Source organism: Oryx dammah, unplaced genomic scaffold (genome assembly GCF_014754425.2).
Source record: "Oryx dammah isolate SB20612 unplaced genomic scaffold, SCBI_Odam_1.1 HiC_scaffold_15, whole genome shotgun sequence".
Taxonomy (NCBI): Eukaryota; Metazoa; Chordata; class Mammalia; order Artiodactyla; family Bovidae; genus Oryx; species Oryx dammah.
This window is the reverse complement of record NW_024070199.1, coordinates 23,631,845-23,652,565: the sequence shown is the minus strand read 5'-3', so window position 1 is coordinate 23,652,565 and position 20,721 is coordinate 23,631,845. Positions and strand designations below refer to the sequence as shown.

The 20,721-nt window shown below is 35.2% G+C and overlaps 1 protein-coding gene across 2 annotated transcripts in view; it reads left to right on the top strand.

Annotated features, from left to right (window-relative positions):
* Positions 1-20,721, top strand: part of PRMT3 (protein arginine methyltransferase 3) — a 137,911-nt gene that overhangs the window by 39,197 nt on the left and 77,993 nt on the right. For both annotated transcript variants that reach the window (XM_040255664.1, XM_040255665.1), the window contains one exon: positions 6,595-6,694. In XM_040255664.1, the coding sequence (XP_040111598.1) occupies positions 6,595-6,694 (100 nt within the window). The remainder of the gene's footprint in view (positions 1-6,594; positions 6,695-20,721) is intronic.

Here is a 20,721-nt window from a genome sequence, read left to right as displayed (position 1 = left end):
TTATCAAGAGGCTTTTTAGTTCCTCTTCACTTGCTGCCATAAGGGTGGTATCATCTGCATATCTGAGGTTATTGATATTTCTCCCGGCAGTCTTGATTCCAGCTTGTGTTTCTTCCAGTCCAGCGTTTCTCATGATGTACTCTGCATAGAAGTTAAATAAGCAGGGTGACAATATACAGCCTTGATGTACTCCTTTTCCTATTCAGAACCAGTCTGTTGTTCCATGTCCAGTTCTAACTGTTGCTTCCTGACCTGCATACAGGTTTCTCAAGAGGCAGGTCACGTGGTCTGGTATTCCCATCTCTTTCAGAATTTTCCACAGTTTATTGTGATCTACACAGTCAAAGGCTTTGGCATAGTCAATAAAGCAGAAATAGATGTTTTTCTGGAACTCTCTTGCTTTTTCCATGATCCAGTGGATGTTGGCAATTTGATCTCTGGTTCCTCTGCCTTTTCTAAAATCAGCTTGAACATCTGGAAGTTCACAGTTCACGTATTGCTAAAGCCTAGCTTGGAGAATTTTAAGCATTACTTTACTAGTGTGTGAAATGAGTGCAATTGTGCGGTAGTTTGAGCATACTTTGGCATTGCCTTTCTTTGGGATTGGAATGAAAATTGACCTTTTCCAGTCCTGTGGCCAAATTTGCTGGTATATTGAGTGCAGCACTTTCACAGCATCATCTTTCAGGATTTGAAATAGCTCAACTGGAATTCCATCACCTCCAGTAGCTTTGTTCGTAGTGATGCTTTCTAAGGCCCACTTGACTTTGCATTCCAAGATGTCTGTCTCTAGATGAGTGATCACACCATTGTGATTATCCGGGTCGTGAAGATCCTTTTTGTACAGTTCTTCTTTGTATTCTTGCCATCTCTTGTTAATATCTTCTGCTTCTGTTAGGTCCATACCATTTCTGTCCTTGATCGAGCCCATCTTTGCATGAAATGTTCCCTTGATATCTCTAATTTTCTTGAAGAGATCTCTAGTCTTTCCCATTCTGTTGTTTTCCTCTATTTCTTTGCATTGATCACTGAAGGCTTTCTTATCTCTTCTTGCTATTCTTTGGAACTCTGCATTCAGACGCTTATATCTTTCCTTTTCTCCTTTGCTTTTCGGTTCTCTTCTTTTCACAGCTATTTGTAAGGCCTCCCCAGACAGCCATTTTACTTTTTTGCATTTGTCTATTCTGGAAATTAAGCCCTTGTCTGCTGCATCATTTGTGAATATTTCTCCCTTTCTGTAGGTGATCTTTCTGTTTTATTTATAGTTTCCTTTGCTGTGCAAAAGGTTATAAGTTTGATTAGGTCCCATTTGTTTATTTTTGCTTCTATTTCTGTTTCCTTGGAAGATTAACCTAAGAAAACATTGTTATGATGTATGTCAGAGATTGTTTTGCCTATGTTTTCTCCTAGGAATTTTATGGTGTCGTGTCTTTGAGTCTTTAAGCCATTTTGAGTTCATTTTTATATATGCTGTGAGGGAGTGTTCTGACTTCATTGATTTATATATTGTTATTCGCCTTTCCCACCACCACTTGCTGAAGAGACTATCTTTTCTCTATTGTATATTCTTGCCTCTTATGTCAGAGATTCATTGACTGTAGGTATGTGGTTTATTTTGGGACTCTTTGGTTCCATTGACCCATGTCTGTTTTTGTGCCAATACTATGTAGTTTTGATGGCTGTAGCTTTATAGCATAGTCTGAACTTCAGGAACTCCAGCTTTGTTCTTTTTCCTCAGGATTTCTTTGGCAATTCTGATCCTTTTGTGATTCCATATAAATTTTAGAATTATTTGTCTAGTTCTTTGAAAAATGTCATGGGTAGTTTGATAGAGATCACATTAAATCTTCGGCTTGCTTTGGGTAGTATGACCATTTAACAATATTAGTTCTTCCAGTCCAAGAGCATGGGATATCCTTCCATTTTTTTAAATTGTCTTCAGTTTCCTTTATCAGTGTTTTATAGTTCACAGTGTGTAAGTCTGTCACCTTGATCAAGTTTATTCCTCAGTATTTTTATTTTTTTGATGCAGTTTCAAGAGTTTTTTTTTTTTTCCTATTTCAGTGTAAAGAAATGCGATTGGTTTTTGTATATTAATCTCCTGCTACCTTGCTGAATTTGTTTTTCAGTTCTAGTAGTTTTTGTGTGAAGGCTTTAGAGTTAAGTATCATATCATCTGTATATCATGACAGTTTTACCTCTTCCCTTCTAATTTGGATACCTTTTATTTCTTGTTTCATCGCTGTGGCTAGGATTTCTAATACTATGCTAAACAGAAGCAATGAGAGTGGACATTCTTTTCTTCCTGTAGTCAGTTGGAAGGCTTTCAACTTTTCCACCATTGAGTATATGTTGGCTGTAGCTTTCTCATAAATGGCTTTTATTATTTGAAATATGTTCTCTCTGTCACCACATTGATAAGAGTTTTTATTGTGAAGTTATGTTGAATTTTTTTCAGATGCTTTTTCTCCATCTGTTGAGATGATCATGTGGTTTTGTCTTGTCTTTTGTTGATGTGGTGTATCACATTGACTGATTTGAGTGTGTTGAAATATCCATTTGACCCTGGGATGAATCCAGCTTGATCATGGCATATAATCTTTTTTATGTGTTTTTGGATTTAGTTTACTAATACTTTGTTGAAAATTTTTGCATCTGTATTCATTAAAGATATTGGCTTCTTTGATGAATTCATCAAAGATATTAGAGACCAAAATATGTATATATTAGGTATTCTGGCCTCTAATTATATATATATATATATATATATTAGGTATTATCTTTGATTTTGATATCACTGTGTTGATCACTTCCTAGAATGACTTTGGGAGTGCTCCCTCCACTTTAGTCTTTGGAAGAGTTTGAGATGGATCAATGTAAATTCTTTTTTGTGTGTTTGGTAGAGTTCCTCAGTGAAGCCATCTGTTCCTGGACTTTTGTTTGCAGGGAATTTATTATTATTATTCTTGCAGATTCTATTTCACTTCTAGTGGTTGGTCTCTTCAAATTATCTATTTCTTCTTGATTTAGTTTTGGTAGGCATATATTTCTAGAAACTTGTCCATTTCTTCTAGGTTGTTCAGTTTGTTGGCATATAATTGTTCATAGTATGAAAACATAGTATGTAAAAATTTGTTGTATTTCTGTGAAAAACACAAAACAAGACAGTGAAAATTAAAGCATATAAAAGTGTATTGCTAATATTTCTAACAACTTTTCAGACAATGCTAGGACGGTAAGTCACATTTAATGGAAAATTCATCCATGAAATGAATGTCCCCCAGTAGGTGCTGTGCATGAACTATTTTAACAGCTTCTTCCCCAGTGTACCCTCTGACATTGGTCAGTATTTCCTTGCTATGTATTTCTCCAGTATCTTGCAACATTTTCTACAGTGATAATCTGCAAAGAAAAAGCCTGTGAAGATGCTCATGATCACCAGGATTTGAACCATTCCCTACAAAACTTATTAATAACTCAGTAGAAATGTTTTCTGATTTTTTTTTTTTTTGAGGATATTTTAAATATTTATTTTTGCCTGCACTGGGTCATTGTTGCTATACACAGCCTTCCCCTGGTTGTGGCAAGCAGGGGCTACTCTTCCTTGTGGTGCATGGGCTTCTCATTGAAGTGACTTCTCTTGTTGCAAAGGACAAGCTCTAGGTGCACAGGTTTCCGTAGTTGCAGCATGCAAGCCCAGAAGTTGCAGCTTATAGTCTCTAGGTAGGGTGACTTCAGTAGTTATGACACATGGGTTTAGATGCTCTGCAACATGTGGAATCTTCCCGAACCAGGGATCAAAGCCATGTTACTGTATTGGCAGATGGATTCTTAACCACTGGACCATCAGAAAATGTATCTTAAGTAACAGTAAATGAATGCTGTCACCTTATAACTGAAAATAAAACAAGGAATGTCCACTCTTACCAATTCTATTCAGCGTTGTCTCGGGGGATCTAACAAGTGCCATAAATAGGTTTAAAGGAAGGCAATAAATGGCAGTAAATACAATAGATTTGAAAGAACTAAGACTCGTTACTCCCAAGTGACATGATCAAGTACACGTAGAATCCTAAGAAATCTATAAAATAGCCACTAAAACTGTGCTAAAGCTAAAACCTTTACAACAGTCAGTGGGATTCAGGGTCAAAATATGAAAATCAATTATGCTTCTGTTATTATCCATAAACAACTAGAAGTTGAAACTTAAAAAGTACATACCGTTACAATGCAATCAAAATCATTAAACGTTTACGGGTAAATTTAGCAAAATATGTTTATGTTCAAAGTATAAACACACTAAAAAATGCAGAATGATACCATGAGCTGATCCTAAAATTCACATGGAAACACAAATGGCCTAGAATATCCAAAAGAATTTTAAAAGAAGAATGAAATTAAAGGATAGATACAGTCAGACTTTGTGACTTAAAAGTATAAGAATCAACAAAGTGTTGTATTAGCGCAAGGACGTGCATCTAAATCTTGGGGCAGAATTGAAAGTCCAGAGATAAGCTTACACATCTGTGCTTAGCTGGTTTCTGACAATGATTCTGAAGTAACTCCATGGGTTGGTGAAACTTTTTCTCAGTAGAGTTGCAGCTATCACTCATGATAGTTTTTCTAACAAAGTTTTTTCATTATATATTTATATATGGGAAAAAAGATCATGATGATATATTGGAAAAATTAACTCAAAATGGAAACAAAAAATTTAGAAGAAACCATAGGTCAAAATACTTGATGTAGGCAAAGATTTCTTGGATATGAAAAGCAAAAGATAAATTGGTCTTTATTGAAATTAAAAACTTTAGCTTTTAAAACATATTACTACAGAAATAAAAGCCACAGGTTGGAAGAAAATATTCACTATTTTCTTCCAGAGTTTTTATCCAGAAATGTAAAGAACTTTTAAAATTCAAAAATAAGAATACAACTGACCCAGTTTTTTAAATGGTTAAAATGTTTGAGCAAAAGATAATAGGGGATTATGACTAGTAAGCATATGGAAAAAAGACTTGCATTAGGAAAGTTCAATTTTTAACCATAATGAGATCTTACCACACAGTTAATATTAAAAAGATACTATACTAAGTTTACAAGGATGTGAAACAATAGAAATGCTCACATGTTGCTTGTAAGAATGTAAAATCATATATGAACTTTGTAAAACAAACTGGCAATTTCTTAAAAAGTTCTATCACTTCCATTTAACTGAGTACTTCTTGTACATACATGTTTATAGCAGCTTTATTCATTGTAGTCCAAAAGTGGAAATCCAGAAATCCATTGTCAGATGTGTGGATAGACAAAAAGTGTTTTATTCATACAGTGGGATACTACTCAACAATAACTAGGGATTGAACTTCAAATATACAGAAAAATAGGCATGAATCTAAAAAGTATGCTTATTGAAAGAAGCCAGACACAAAGGAGTACATTCAATATGATCTGTTTATATAAAACTCTACAAAATACAAATCATAATATGTAGTAAAAGAAAGAAATCAGTAGTTACCTGTGGATAGTAGGGTTTTGTGGGAAAGGGCAGTGATGAATCTTTTTGAGAAAATTGTAATATTCTACATAAAATAATAATCTGTATGATGATGTGGCCGCTCAGGTCTCTCTTTTTTTTTTTAAGTTCAAAAAAATTTACCCTTAAAAATGCATTTAATTTTATGTATATGTATATAATACTTAAATGAAATTTACAGGAGGAGAATCCCTCCATTGTTCGCAGAAAAAAATGTTTTGTAGTTCAGATATACAGCCTTTGAAGACTGTAAATTTATTTAACTAGATACAAACTTAGTAGCTTAATTTTAGCTTTTTGAAATTATCTGTGTTATTTATTTGAAATTGCAAAGGGAGGGGATGAAAAATACGTGCTAATCTTGTCACCAGGGATATAAAAGTGTCTAATGAATGCTGTTGGACAAAGTTAAATAATTTATGATTGGAGGAAAGTTTCAAGTTTATGTAACATGCAATATATTGTTATTCATGGTAATGCCTTGCTGTTATGTAGTGCTAGAGGATGTGTACATAGCTTTCACAAATATCTCATCCTCATAATAGACTGTTAGTAGAAGTGTTAATAGTTTGGGAAGGTATCTATTTCTGTTTTATACATGATTTCAGGCTCAATGAGATGTTACATGATTTGTTGAAAATTACTTAGCTGACAAGTGCTAGAGGACCTGGAATTCAGAGTAAAGGTTCTGGCCCTAACTCTCTCTGCTATGGCAAACTACTTCCCTTTAAAATATACTTTTGTTGTCTGGTCTGTTTCCACCTCTCCTTTTAAAAAAGTTTTATTTTTAACTTTATTGATATGTATTCTTAATAGCATTTGAGTTTCTTTTCATGCTGTACTTTTAAACACTGGTTCAGCTGTATTGTGTTATTAACGACAAACATTCTTGGGGATTCATGAAGTGACCAAAGAGCGATTGTAATGCTGGGGAATAAGAAAGCTTTGAACAAACATACTTTGAGTTCTATAAAGTAATAAGAACAGTTGCCAAGAATTTTTGTAGTTTGACTAGTTTTCAGAATTTGTTTTAATTTGTCCATTATGGCATTTTTCAGATTAAATAAACTTGAAGATACTATTACACTAATTAAAGGAAAAATTGAAGAAGTTCGTCTTCCTGTAGAAAAAGTGGATGTTATTATATCTGAATGGATGGTAAGTGTTTGCACACAAAACTACTTTCATTAATTTTTTTTAAAGGCAATGAATAAAGTAGCAAGCATTCTGTATTTTATTATATTTGATAAATGGCAGAATGGTAGCATTATTTTAAAAACAGCTACAGTGTTTTTATGGTAGTTTATTCTGCAGTGGCACTTATTTACTGGCAATTTGTAATCTTTAAGAAGATAATATATTATCTTTTTAAATTTTAAAGTCATAATACTACTTTCTAGATTTGTTGAGACCTAACTATGTTTGCTTAAAAGCCTACAAGGATTCTTTAAGGATTTACTAAGACTATTCATGTCAAAATAATGTGGTGTTGCTACTGTTGTTGTCATATTGAATAGCCTATCTTTCTGATCTCTTTGGTCATGTGTCCTATACCACATAAAGTGAAAGTGAAAGTGAAGTCACTCAGTTGTGACTCCTAGCGACCCCATGGACTGCAGCCTACCAGGCTCCTCCGTCCATGAAATTTTCCAGGCAAGAGTACTGGAGTGGGGTGCCATTGCCTTCTCCGTGAGTTATTGAAGTGAAGTCGCTCATCTGTGTCCGACTCTTTGCGACCTTGTGGACTATAGCCCACCAGGCTCCTCCGTCCATGGGATTCTCCAGGCAAGAATACTGGAGTGGGTTGCCATTTCCTTTTCCACCTATACCACATAAAATAGTATTTATTGGCATTATTAAAATAATGAAATAAAGGTATATTATTATATAGCTTTATAGTTTGCTTTTGAAACCACAAATCCAGGTCAGAGTATTTAAAGTGTTTATAAAGTTAAAATTAATGGTATTTGTCAACTGATTTGACCTGTTGATATGCAACTTCTATTAAGACAAGTATATAGTAGTTCTGGATAACTATTTGGAAAGTATTAAGGTTGTTTTTTTTTTAAAGAAACTGTATTTGATACCTGTGTTTTAATTAAGTGAATTTATCAAAACTTCTTGAAAAGATTGAGTTTTGCTTTATAATTATCTATAAATTTTGAATAACAATTCTAGCAAAATAGCTAGAATTAGGGTGCTTTTAGATTGAATGTTGTGATTTCAGTTCAGAGCCTGTGACAGTCACTGTCATTGGCAGTTTCTCTTTTGCATCTGAAACAGTATGTTGAGTTTTTTCATGCTAAGGTTGTCTTCTAACAATTCTTGATCATAATACCCTTGTTCTTCTTAACCAAGTAATGTGTATCAGTACTCTGATTTCCCTTAAAAATTGAGTGAGAAGGAATGAATTTAGTTACATCTAACTGAAACCTAACACCTCTTTAAAGACTACAGAAAGGTGCTTTGGAAAAGTGCATTTGAGGCATCTGCCTGACAGCAGCTTAAGTAGTTTGTACTAAGTGTTTGTACTAAGGACTCTAATGCAGTCTTTATTTCTCTAAGGATCATTTTATTTTTCTTGGGAAATGCATCTTTTAAATTACCCCAAATTACACTGTAAGCAAACTAAAAAAAGACCTTACTATAACTTCCTGTCACCTCAGTTAACCAGCTGATAGTTCTTGACCAGGCTAGCAGAATTATCCTTCTGGATATTGATGTTTCAGGAACTTTGATTTTGAAACTTGAAACACTGTCTAGAAGTATTAATTGTCATTCAGTCGCTCAGTCATGTCTGACTTTTTGCAGCCCCATGGACTGTAGCACACCAGGCTTCCATCCTTCACTGTCTGCGGGAGTTTGCTCAAACTCATACCCCCATTGAGTTGGTGATACCATCCAACCATCTTATCCTCTGTCCTCCCCTTCTCCTCCTGCCCTCAGTCTTTCCCAGTGTCAGAGTCTTTCCCAGTGAGTCTGCTCTTCACATCAGGTGGCCAAAGTATATGAGTTTCAGCTTCATCATCAGTCCTTGCAATGAATATTCAGGACTGATTTCCTTTAGGTTGGACTGGTTTGATCTTGCAGTCCAAGGGACTCTCAAGAGAAGTATTAATATGAAATTGAAATCTTAGAGCCAGTTGCTGCTGCTGCTGCTAAGTCGCTTCAGTCGTGTCTGACTCTGTGTGACCCCATAGATGGCAGCTCACCAGGCTCCCCCATCCCTGGGATTCTCCAGGCAAGAACACTGGAGTGGGTTGCCATTTCCTTCTCCAATGCAGGAAAGTGAAAAGTGAAGTCGCTCAGTCGTGTCTGACTCTTAGTGACCCCGTGGTTGGTATAATAACAAAAACCTGGCTAGGTTGAGTGAATTTATCAGATTGTCACGATTATGATGTGAGCTTTATTGAAAGCTGTGCTGGTCTTGGGCTTGTTTCCCAAAGACTCATTTTACACCCTTCTGTTTTCTGCTGTCTGATGGAGAAGGGCTAACACTGCAGGTGGCTTTTCCTTGGCTCCTGTGACAGCCAACTTCATTTGGGCTTGGGAAATCTAATGGGAGAAATATCAATAACCTCAGATATGCAGATGACACTACCCTTATGGCAGCAAGTGAAGAGGAACTAAAAAGCCTCTTGATGAAAGTGAAAGTGGAGAGTGAAAAAGTTGGCCTAAAGCTCAACATTCAGAAAACGAAGATCATGGCATCCGGTCCCATCACTTCATGGGAAATAGATGGGGAAACAGTGGAAACAGTGTCAGACTTTATTTTTGGGGGCTCCAAAATCACTGCAGATGGTGATTGCGGCCATGAAATTAAAAGACACTTGCTCCTTTGAAAGGAAAGTTATGACCAACCTAGATAGCATTATTAAAAAGCAGAGATATTAATTTGCCAGCAAAGGTCCGTCTAGTCAAGGCTATGGTTTTTCCTGTGGTCATGTATGGATGTGAGAGTTGGACTGTGAAGAAGGCTGAGCGCCGAAGAATTGATGCTTTTGAACTGTGGTGTTGGAGAAGACTCTTGAGAGTCCCTTGGACTGCAAGGAGATCCAACCAGTCCATTCTGAAGGAGATCAGCCCTGGGATTTCTTTGGAGGGAATGATGCTAAAGCTGAAACTCCAGTACTTTGGCCACCTCATGCGAAGAGTTGACTCATTGGAAAAGACTCTAATGCTGGGAAGGGTTGGGGGCAGGAGGAGAAGGGGACGACCAAGGATGAGATGGCTGGATGGCATCACGGACTCGATGGACGTGAGTCTGAGTGAACTCTGGGAGTTGGTGATGGACAGGGAGGCCTGGCGTGCTGTGATTCATGGGGTCACAAGGAGTCGGACATGACTGAGTAACTGAACTGAACTGAATGGGAGATTTATGAAAGGAGACGCCAGGGCATTTTCTTTTTTTTTGCCTCTGGTGGTGTTGCTGGCAGAAATTGTTTCTTTTGTGGCTCCAGTTCCTACCTGACAAACCTCTCATAATTCCAGCATCCACTGTGTGACCCTGACCTTGGGCTCTTGTTGCAGTACTTTTTTATTTTGGGGGTTTGGTCAGGAATGATCTCTGCCTCTATCAGGAAGGCAGTCACATAAGCAATACAGAGTCACTGGAACCTGAGATGAAAAGGGTGCATTCTTTGCAACCGAGATGCTTTCAGAAACCCTTCAGAAAGCGAAAAAAATACTTGTGTCCAGCATGTGATGGCTAAGAAATTTCTTTTTCTCCGCACAAAGGTGTAATTTTAGAGTTTGCATTATCTTGCTGTCAGCCTTTCCTTGTATGCATCAGTGAGGTTGGTGTCTAGTAGATTTGTTAAACACGTTAGAGGGAGCATTTGACACTGTAACTTACAGCAGTTATAGAGTCATCTTTGTGGCTTGGCAATATCATTTATAATATATTCTAGATTCTCTCCTAACTTTGGTACACATACTAGAATTTCTGAGCCTGGATGCTGGAAAATTCTAATTACGTAACTAAACAAGAAGCAAGTATGCTTCCTAAAATACAGCCAACATTTTTTCAGATATTCCTACTTAAACCCAAGTTGTTTAAACAATGATTTTTAAAGCCACGTTTTCTTGAACCAGCATTTTAGAATTCTTTCTTTTTTTTTTTTTTTTAACATATAGCAGTAGGGATGCAAAAATTAGAATAATTCAAATTTTAACTATGGCATAGTGTTTTTTTTTCTTTTTAAAAGTATTTTGAACCAGAAAGAACCAAAAAAAAAAAAAAAAAGAATGTACCTTGAGGAATTGGACACAGATGTTTAATGAACTTGTAATCCAATATAGCAATGTAGGCATCATATATTGTAGAGATGTACATCTGTTTGCTTTGACTATGGTCCACTAACTGTTTCATGGCTTAATTTAGATATGTTTTTTGTCTGCAGATGTTCATGAACTTTGCTTTTATTTTGCAAGATGTTCTCAGATAAGAATGTGTTTTTAAAACCCAAATCATTGTTGTTAGCGTGTCATTTAATAAACTTGCCTCTTAGATTTACGAATTTCCATATTTAGGCCTCTCTTTAATTTTACATTTTTATTTTTATTGAATGAAATTTCTAAATAGATAAACTTGTTATCGGTTAAATAGAAAGTTTAATTTCTATAGGATGTTACTATGCATGCTATGAATATCTGTTCTCATATTTTACATTTTATTGTACCAATAGAGTCATTCTTTATGACCTGTCATTTCTGATGGCCTAATAATTCTGTTCAAAGTAAGCATCCTTGATTCTTGTCCTGTGAGCCAGTAAGCCCAGATAGACTGATTTGATGTTGTTTGCCAGCTAGGTTTTCAGCATGGTCTCCTTACAAATGTTTACATAGATAAGATCGTGGCACTGCATAATACAATTGCCAGAGATGAATCTTGCTTGGACATGTTATTTTCTGTCATCAGGACCATCAGCAAAATTACACATTAGGTGAACTTTAAGTTACATTGTCACGATCACGTACTATATACATTCAAATTGTCGTTTGTGATTTTTCTGTCTAGGCTTGCTTTTCACAGAAATGACCTAAAATTTTCTCAGCTTTTCCATCCCATTTTACCAGCACTGGTGTCTGTGTAGTGTGCATGCATGTACTGCCCACACCCACAATAATGGGGTACCTTTCATTCTTTATTGTTGGTAAATAGCTTTTCAGGATTTTATCACTTTAGACTTTATCACTTAGAAACATGACTTGTCATTTGGTTTATCAACACTGTAGAATCTGGGCCGTGAAGCGTGTCATAGGTTACATTTTCAACTGTTGAAATGTTTTTGTTGTTTTTAGTTTGGTCTGGCAGTGAAGCCATGCCATGTCAGCCCTGCCATGAAGACCAGGTGGCCTTTCCTGATTTCTCTTCTTACCTTAAATGATGTAATAATAATTATGTAAGTAGTTTAGTAAGTTAGATAAGCTAAATTAATCTTAGTGTTAGGGAAAGTATAAGAGATTGATTCGCAACACAAATTTTTAATTGTATAGGTACATTTTTGCCTTTCCAGTCCTTGATAAGAAATATGCTTATGACCTGAATTTAAGGATTTTTTTAGTCTTTTTTTTCTCTTTTATGTATATTACTCTGAAAATTTTAAGCAAAATAAAATTGTCTATATCTAGTATGTATTTTGTTTACTTAAAAGTAGACATAATCTAATGTCCAGTGGTTCAAGATAAGGAATGTAAGATGTAACTTTCAACTCTATATTCTCTGGTCAATCTTTCCCCTTATTTTTCTTATTTTTTTGTTGTTTCATCAGAGAAAAAGTCATCTTTTTATTGCCCGACTTCTGGGATTTTTTAAAATCAATCAGTATGATAATAATTAAACAAATGCTTGCTTAATCACTTCAGTTGTGTCTGACTCTGTGCACCCCTTTGGACTGTAGCATGCCAGGCTCCTCTGTCCATGGGATTCTCCAGGCAAGAATACTGGAGTCAGTTGCCATGCCCATGTGTCCTGCATTGGCAGGCACGTTCTTTACCATTGGGAAGCCAATAAACGCTTCAAAATAAAAAATAAGGTAAATTGTTACATAAGATTAATGGTAAAATATGTTCTTTTATTACAGAGACTACTGTTGTTTTAATGTCCTTTCTCTTTCTAAAATCATGCTATTATTTATATTTTTGACAAATAATCTGTCTTTTAATGGAATATACTGATGATAGAAATCTGTGTTAGCAGATCGACTTATTTCATTCGATGTGTTCTACTTTCCCTGTCTGGCAACTTGCCACAATTTCTGCACGACTCATTTCAGACATCACCTCACCTGTGCAGCTTTCCCTTTTTGCACCTTGATCACATAAAAAATCTCTTTCCCCCTTTCTTTGCAATTTAGTTTAAGCTTCTGTTATATACTTTTACAGTGATTAGTATTTGTTCATAAACCTTTCTCCATTCTCTGAGATTGGGAACCAGGATTTACTTGATATGGTCAGAATTTGTCAAAGGGATCAGTATGAGTAAATGATGAGAGAATATATAAGAGAACTTTTCCAGGCAGAAATTCACTGGCCACAGACACAATCTTATTTATAATTTTCTATACATCAGAGGAAGGCACAGATGAGACAGAGGTAAGAATATTTAAGAGTCAGACCACCTGAATTCTTGGTGCTCTTTTGCTGCATCTTGGTTCGTTACCTTGGGTGTATTACTGAACCTGTCTGTGCCTCAGTTTCCTTCTCTCTAAAATGAAGACAGCAATAGTACCTACTTTATAGGGATTTTGTGAGGATTAAATGAATTAATACATGGAAATTTCATAAAACATTCTGGCACATAATATGCTATGCTAAGTTGCTTCAGTCATGTCCGACCCTGTGCGACCCCATGGAGCCCACCAGGCTCCTCTGTCCACAGGATTCTCCAGGCAAGAGTACTGGAGTGGGTTGCCATTTCCTTCTCCTTATACCCTAGAGAACAGACTAAAATGGTAAAATATGGAAAGATAAAGTTGAAATAATAGAGATTCTTTGCTTACTCTTCATATGCCTCCAATGCGGGAGACCCGAGTTCGATCCCTGGGTTGGGAAGATCCCGTGGAGAAGGAAATGGCAATCCACTCCAGTATTCTTGCCTGGAGAATCCCATGGACGGAGAAGCCTAGTAGGTTACAGTCCACGGTGTCGCAAAGAGTCGGACACGACTGAGCGACTTCACCTTCACCCTTCACCTTCGTACTCCTTAGTTAAACCTCACTCTCATGTCTCTCAGCAGGTAGGGTCTTTTTATTTTAAAAATTATACTGTCAAGGATTTTTATCTTACTGTAGCCAAAATTAAGAAATATCCAGAATATCAGAATATCAAAAAAATTATTTTACATATCATTAACCTCCAACCATAGTTTGTCACTCTGGCCCTCTGGCCCTTTATCTACATTTTATACACACATACACGTATGCATAAATATGCATATATAGAGAAGGCTAGAATATATTTTTATATTTACATAGAAATAAGCATTCATTTATTATACAAAGAAGAAATCAAAACTAACCTACCTTAGACTCTTACAGCTTGGAAATTCTATGACTGCTCATTTTATAACAACCCCTATTTAAAATTTTTCAAGACTATGCTGGGCTAAAAAGTCTAAAAATTGGTTTATCAAGGCACCTACTGTAGTATGGCTAGATACAGGGCACCTAGTGAAATCTGGATTTCTGAAAAAAGTAACAAATAATTTCTTACTGTAAGTATGTCTAAAATCCAGGTTTTGCTAGGCATCCTATATTTTTATTTGCTAAACCTGACAACACCAACCTGTGGGCTCCTATAAAGATACCCCTTCCAATAAAAGAAAAAAAAATTATTGGCATTTCTTGCTATGTCAAACAGAAATGAGCCAGTATATATACAATGCCAAAATTCAGTGTGAAACTCAACCACATTAAATCAGTAGTTTCTGATTATGATTAATTCTCTTTTGAAAAATAGCTTAAGTTTTTTAAAATTCTAGGGAAAAAGGCATGATTTTTTTAAAAGTCCACAAGCTATATATTTCTCAGTAATAAACACAAAAAGTATATTGAGACTATATTTCCACATGAATATAAATATTAGGTATTCAGTTGTTACCTTGAGAAGTTGTTGAGGTAGACCAGCTATTTATTCACAGGCACCATGAAGTATAAAAGTGACAAATCATGGCATCTGTTTAATTCAGTACATGCCCTCATGTTCAGATAGACCAATTACCTCACAGGATTACTTGTCAAAAAGACACACAGAGGGACTCCAGGTACGTGAAGAGTCTTTCATCCACAGACCCCATCTGCAGTTCATAGATGAATTCCTGAGGTGAGATCTGTCAATTACTCTTAAGACTTCATTTTGAAAGTTGTACAAACTTTTAAGGACTCTGTAACTAAAGAATGAGCTGCTTGAGTAGATTATTGAGTTAATAAAAGCTGGAAATGATAATATATGTGAAATCAGGAATATTAATACTTGAAGGAAGAACATACTTGGTGCTTCTCTCTTGGCTTTTGAGCCCTTAGTAAAGGCAGAAGACCCTCTATTTCCATGGCTAGTATTTACTAATTGACTCTGCCTATAATGAATGCAAAGAAATACAAACATCAGCTGATGAATGTGGATTATTGGGGTTGGGATTTTTAATATTTTTCTTCATATTAAAATGTATTATATATATATTTCAGGAATAATTCTCAGTTTGCTGCTCTGTAAATAAATTAGAAGCAATACTAATATTACATAATTATTTCAGGTAAAGTACAAAATATACATTCAATAGGCTTTTTTTTTAGTATTTTAAATATTAACAGAAATAGTTACAGTACTTGAATACTGAATCAGAAATTGTGGTTTGTAAGTATTTTTTTTTCTTACATTTTTTTCTTTATTCTGAATTAAGAATAAAATGAAAACAGTAAAAATATTAAGAATAGGCCTCTTATGTTCAGTTATTTCAGTTTTATAATCTTTACATATGTTTTTGCATTCTTAATCGCTCCCCAGCCTCTCCTTTATTTAATACTTGTTTAGATTAAAATTTAGATCACACTCTGCAGCCATTTTATTTCTTACTCTAGAGAGGAGGCTGTTTTGTAATCTTGAAAGCTATAGGAGAAATTTAACCCTTTGGGGCTTGAGACCAAATGTAAGTGAAAATATTTAGTCCTTTAAACAAAGTGTTTATATTGAAACACTTATGTATTGTGGATAAAGTTTTTGCTTTTGAAATATATTTTAGATGTTTTGTATCTTTCATCAAAGTTCTGGAAGTGGCATTTACCAAGAGATTCTGTGCTCATATATGATTGATTTGATTGGATTTATTTGGTTTTGGCTCTCCATAATTCCCTGTGCCATGTTGCATTCTAGTTGTGCTTAAGTCCTGTATGCATTACTTTAAAAAAAAAATCATTTTGCTCAATAAGTTGTAAATTATTTTAATTATGATGGTAAAGGGCATAAGTTACTCAGGAGTATGAATCAACTGTCCTTACAAAAATTTTTCAGTATATTAGCCAGAGAACAGGAAGTTTTTGTTAATTTTGATTTTAAACTCTAAAATTGTATAACAATTAAGAAAAAAATTTTTTTCAATAATACTGTTTACCTTTGCCAGGGAATGAAAGTAAACTCCTAAAATTTAACAGTTTGCATTTGCAAGCAGATGGGTGTTCATTACAAGCTCTGTTTCATGTAACTGAGTTGGCTTAGTCATAATTATTATAATAACTAGTATGAAGTGGTTCTACTTAAGGATTATCCTGGGACAGATATTTGATTCACATGCCATGAGTAATCATATAAATTCCACCAGTTTATAATAAATAATCTAGCTCCAGTGCTTCACAACATGGATTTAGAAAACCCCTAATCATGTGCTTGAGAAATGACAAATTATATCTGTATGAAGCTTCAAGGGGGGGCATCATCATTATTTTTGTGGAGTGAAATACAAAATTCTCACAGCCTCTTAAAACACCTACCTTTCATACTTTTTTGAGCCCTTACAGAGCTGATTTTAGTTAAGTACTCCCTAATTCCTTGGAATTTCAATTCATTCTCTTGAGCTATTCTTAGTACTTCGAGGGACAAGTTAAAGAAGCCATGATTTTCATTACCTTAGGAGGTGGGTCATAGAGGATCTTGTTGTGATTTATGACCAAGAGTGTTCTGTTTATGTTTCTCTCTAACAGTTTTATAGTTTCTGGTCTTACCTTTACGTCTTTAATCCATTTTGAGTTTATCTTTGTGTATAGTGTTAGGAAATGTTCTAATTTAATTCTTTTACACATTGTTGTCCAGTTTTCCCAGCAGTACTTATTGAAGAGACTATGTTTTTTCCATTGTCTTAATATATTCTTATTATATATCTTAGAATATATTCTTAATATATCCTCCTTTGTCAAAGACAGGTTGCCCCTAGGTATGTGAATTTATCTCTGGGCCTTCTATCTTGTTCCATTGGTCTGTATTTTGTTTTGTGCCAGTACCATACTCTCCTGATGACTGTAGCTTTGTAGTATAGTCTGAAGTCATGAAAACCAACTTGATTCTTCTTTCTCAAGGTTGCTCTGGATGTTTGTGGTCTTTTGCATTTCCATACAAATTGGGAAATTTTTGTTCTAGCTCTGTGAAAAAATGCCATTGTAATTTGATAGGGATTGCATTGAATCTGTAGATTGGTTTGGGTAGTAGTCATTTTCACAGTATTGATTCTTCCAATCCAAGAACATCGTATGTCTCTCTACCTGTTCATTCATGTCTTATAGTTTTCTGTATACAGCTCTTTTGTCTCCATAGATAGGTTTATTCCTCAGTTCAGTTCAGTCACTCAGTTGTGTCTGACTCTCTGCGACCCTATGGAATGCAGTACTCCAGGCTTCCCTGTCCATCACCAGTTCCTGGAGCTTACTCAAACTCATGTCCATCGAGTTGGTGATGCCATCCAACCATCTCATTCTCTGTCGTCCCCTTCTTCCGCTTTCAGTCTTCCCCAGCATCAGGGTCTTTTCCAAGGAGTCAGTTATTTGTATCAGGTGGCCAAAGTATTGGAGCTTCAGCTTCACCATCAGTCTTTCCAGTGAATATTCAGGACGGATTTCCTTTAGGATCTCCTTGCTGTCCAAGGGACTCTTAAGAGTCTTCAACACCACAGTTCAGAAGCATCCATTCTTCGGCGCTCAGCTTTCTTTATAGTCCAACTCTTCTAGGTATCTTTTTTTGGTTGTTGCAGTGGTGAGTGGATTGATTTCCTTAATTTCTCTTTCTGATTTTTTATTGTTAGTGTCTAGGAATGCAAAGGATTTTTGTGTACTGATTTTGTATCCTGGGACTTTACTGTATTTACTGATTAGCTCTAGTAATTTTCTGATAGTATCTTTAGGGTTTTCTCTGTATAGTATCATGTCATTTGCAAACAGAGTTTTACTTCTTATAAAAAATTGCAGCAAAGGAAGGCAAAAAACAAGATAAAAAGGCACCCCTCAGAATGGGAGGATATAATTGCAAATGAAGCAGTTGACAGAGGATTAATCTCCAAAATATATAAGCAGCTCATGTAGTTCAGTATCAGAAAAACAAACAACCCAATCAAAAAATGGGCAGAAGACCTCAACAGCCATTTCTCTAAAGAAGACATACAGATGGCTGATAAACACATGAAAAGATGCTCAAGATTGCTTATTATTAGATAAATTGAAATCAAAATTACAACAGGTTTAAATGAGCTTATAGCTCATTTCAGCATTGTCTTCTATTAAATTTCTGTTCATTTCTTTTGCTTATCATTCTGTTTGTGACTTTTGTCTTTTTATTTTCTGAAAGAGTTTCTTATCTATTACAGTTATCAAACTGTTACTTGGCCTACTCTGTCTTTTGCTTCTCTTTGTTTTGAGGCACATAATAGAATGTTTCTTTCTGTCTCCTTTGAAGTTAGATATGGATGGCCCTGTGACTTCCCTGATCCCTGAGTGATTATAATAAGCAATGTTTTTGTCAATCTGTCATATCGGAAAGAAGTCTGTTTTGGTTTTAGTTGGTTATTTGGGTGTTTGTTAGTGCAGAGTAACCTAGCTTGTCTTGACAGATACATTATTCTCTATCAATTATATTTGTTGGCAGTGTGTGGCTTGTCATTTTTCTCTTTTTTTTTGGTGTAATTTGATGAATAGACGTTCTTAATTTTGTGTATCAAATTTATCAAACTTTATGGTTTGAGTTTTTTGTATCTTGTTTTAGTAAATCTTTCTAAAATTACCATTGTATATTTATTAGACTTCTCCATTTTCCATGCCTCTTCACCTCTTTCATATTTTCTAATGTTTTGGCTTTCTGAACTGCACTCTGGATAATTTTTCAGTCCACCTGTTTTTTTCTGAAGTTATTTTTCACAGTCTGTTAAACTCATCTGTTTTTTATATCCTCTTCTCTAGATTTTTATTTTTAATTGAAGGATAGTTTGATTTACAATATTGTGCTATTTACAATATGTGTGTTATTTACAATATTGTGTTACTTTCAGCATGATTCATGATTTTTGCGGATTATATTCCATTACAGGTTATTATAAGATAATGGGTATAATTCATCTGTTATATAGCATTTCCTTGTTGCTTATGTATCTGGTGGCTCATACGGTAGAGAATTTGCCTGCCAATGCAGGAGACCTGAGTTCGATCCCTGGTTCAGGAAGATACCCTGGAGAAGGAAATGGCAACCCACTCCAGTATTGTTGCCTGGACAACTCCGTGGACAGAGGAGCCTGGCGGGGTCACAAAGAGTCAGATTTGACTGAGTGACTAACACTTCACAATTTGTATCGGTTAGTCTGTACCCCTAATTTGTCCCTTCTCCTTTTTCTCTCCTCTTTGGTGATCGCAAGTTTGTGAGTCTATTTCTGTTGTGCATATACATTCATTTGTGCTATTTTTTAGGTTCCATGGATAGATGATATTATATAGTATTTGTCTTTCTCTGACATTTCACTAAGCATAAAATTCTCTAGGTCTGTTCACGTTGCTGCAAATGGCAGTGTATCACTATTTTTTATGGCTGAGTAATATTCGTGTGTGTGTGTTTCACCTCTTCCTAGGCCAGTCATCTAGTGCTGGGTACTTGAGTTGCTTCTGTGTCTTATTGTTCAGTCTCTAAGTCATGTCTGATATTTGCAACCCCATGAACTGCAGCACTCCAGGCTTCCCTGTCCTTCACTATCTGTGTCTGAAGTATTACAAATAGTGCTGCTATGAACATTGGGTTATATGTATCCTGTTCAGTTAGTGTTTCTGGTTTTTTCCGGATGTACACCCAAGAGTGGAATTGCTGGATCTTATGGTAGTTCTGTTTGTGATTTAAGGAACCTCCAGTCTTTTTTGTATAATGGCTGCACCAATGTACATTCCCAGCAACAGTGTAGAAGGATTCCCTTTTCTTCACATCCTCTTCAGCATTTGTTATTTGTAGACTTTTGATGATAGCCATTGTAACAGATGTGAGTGATGTTTATTTCATTGTGGTTTTGATTTGCATTTCTCTAATAATTAGCAACAATGAACATCTTTTCATATGCTTGTTAGCCATCTGTATGTCTTATTTAGAAAAATATCTATTCAGGTCTTCTGCCCATTTTTAAATTGTATTTGTTTGTTTTAATTCTTCAGTTATTCTAAAACTGAATCATACAAACTAGTCACGGATTTAGTACTCAGAAGTAACCACTTTCCCCATCACAACGTTTTACTCTATTCCATGTGGCTTTAGTGGGGTTGTCATGGTGGAACACTCTCCCCTTCCTTTCCTCCCTTTTTCTGTTCTCAGGATCTTAGTTGGAATTCAAAACAGGAAAAAAATTTCCCTGTCAGTGTTTGACTTAAAGATTTTAGAATTCATTGAAAATGATCTCTTAGATTCATTATTTCGTTAGAAATTACAAAATTGTGGTATTCTATCATTTATTCTTTATTTGTTACTAAGTACTTTCATCAAATACTTGGTTATGAACTATAGTTTAAGGTTGAAAGGGCAATAAATGCTGGATATTTTCTATGTAACATTTTTAGAATAATGAATTGTTCTGCAGCATTTTCTAAAGGAATTTTTGGAGTTTTTTTTTTTTTTTTTTGTAGTGTCATTATGAACTCATATTTGATGTGTTTTGAACCATTGTAATTATTATTTTGATTTTT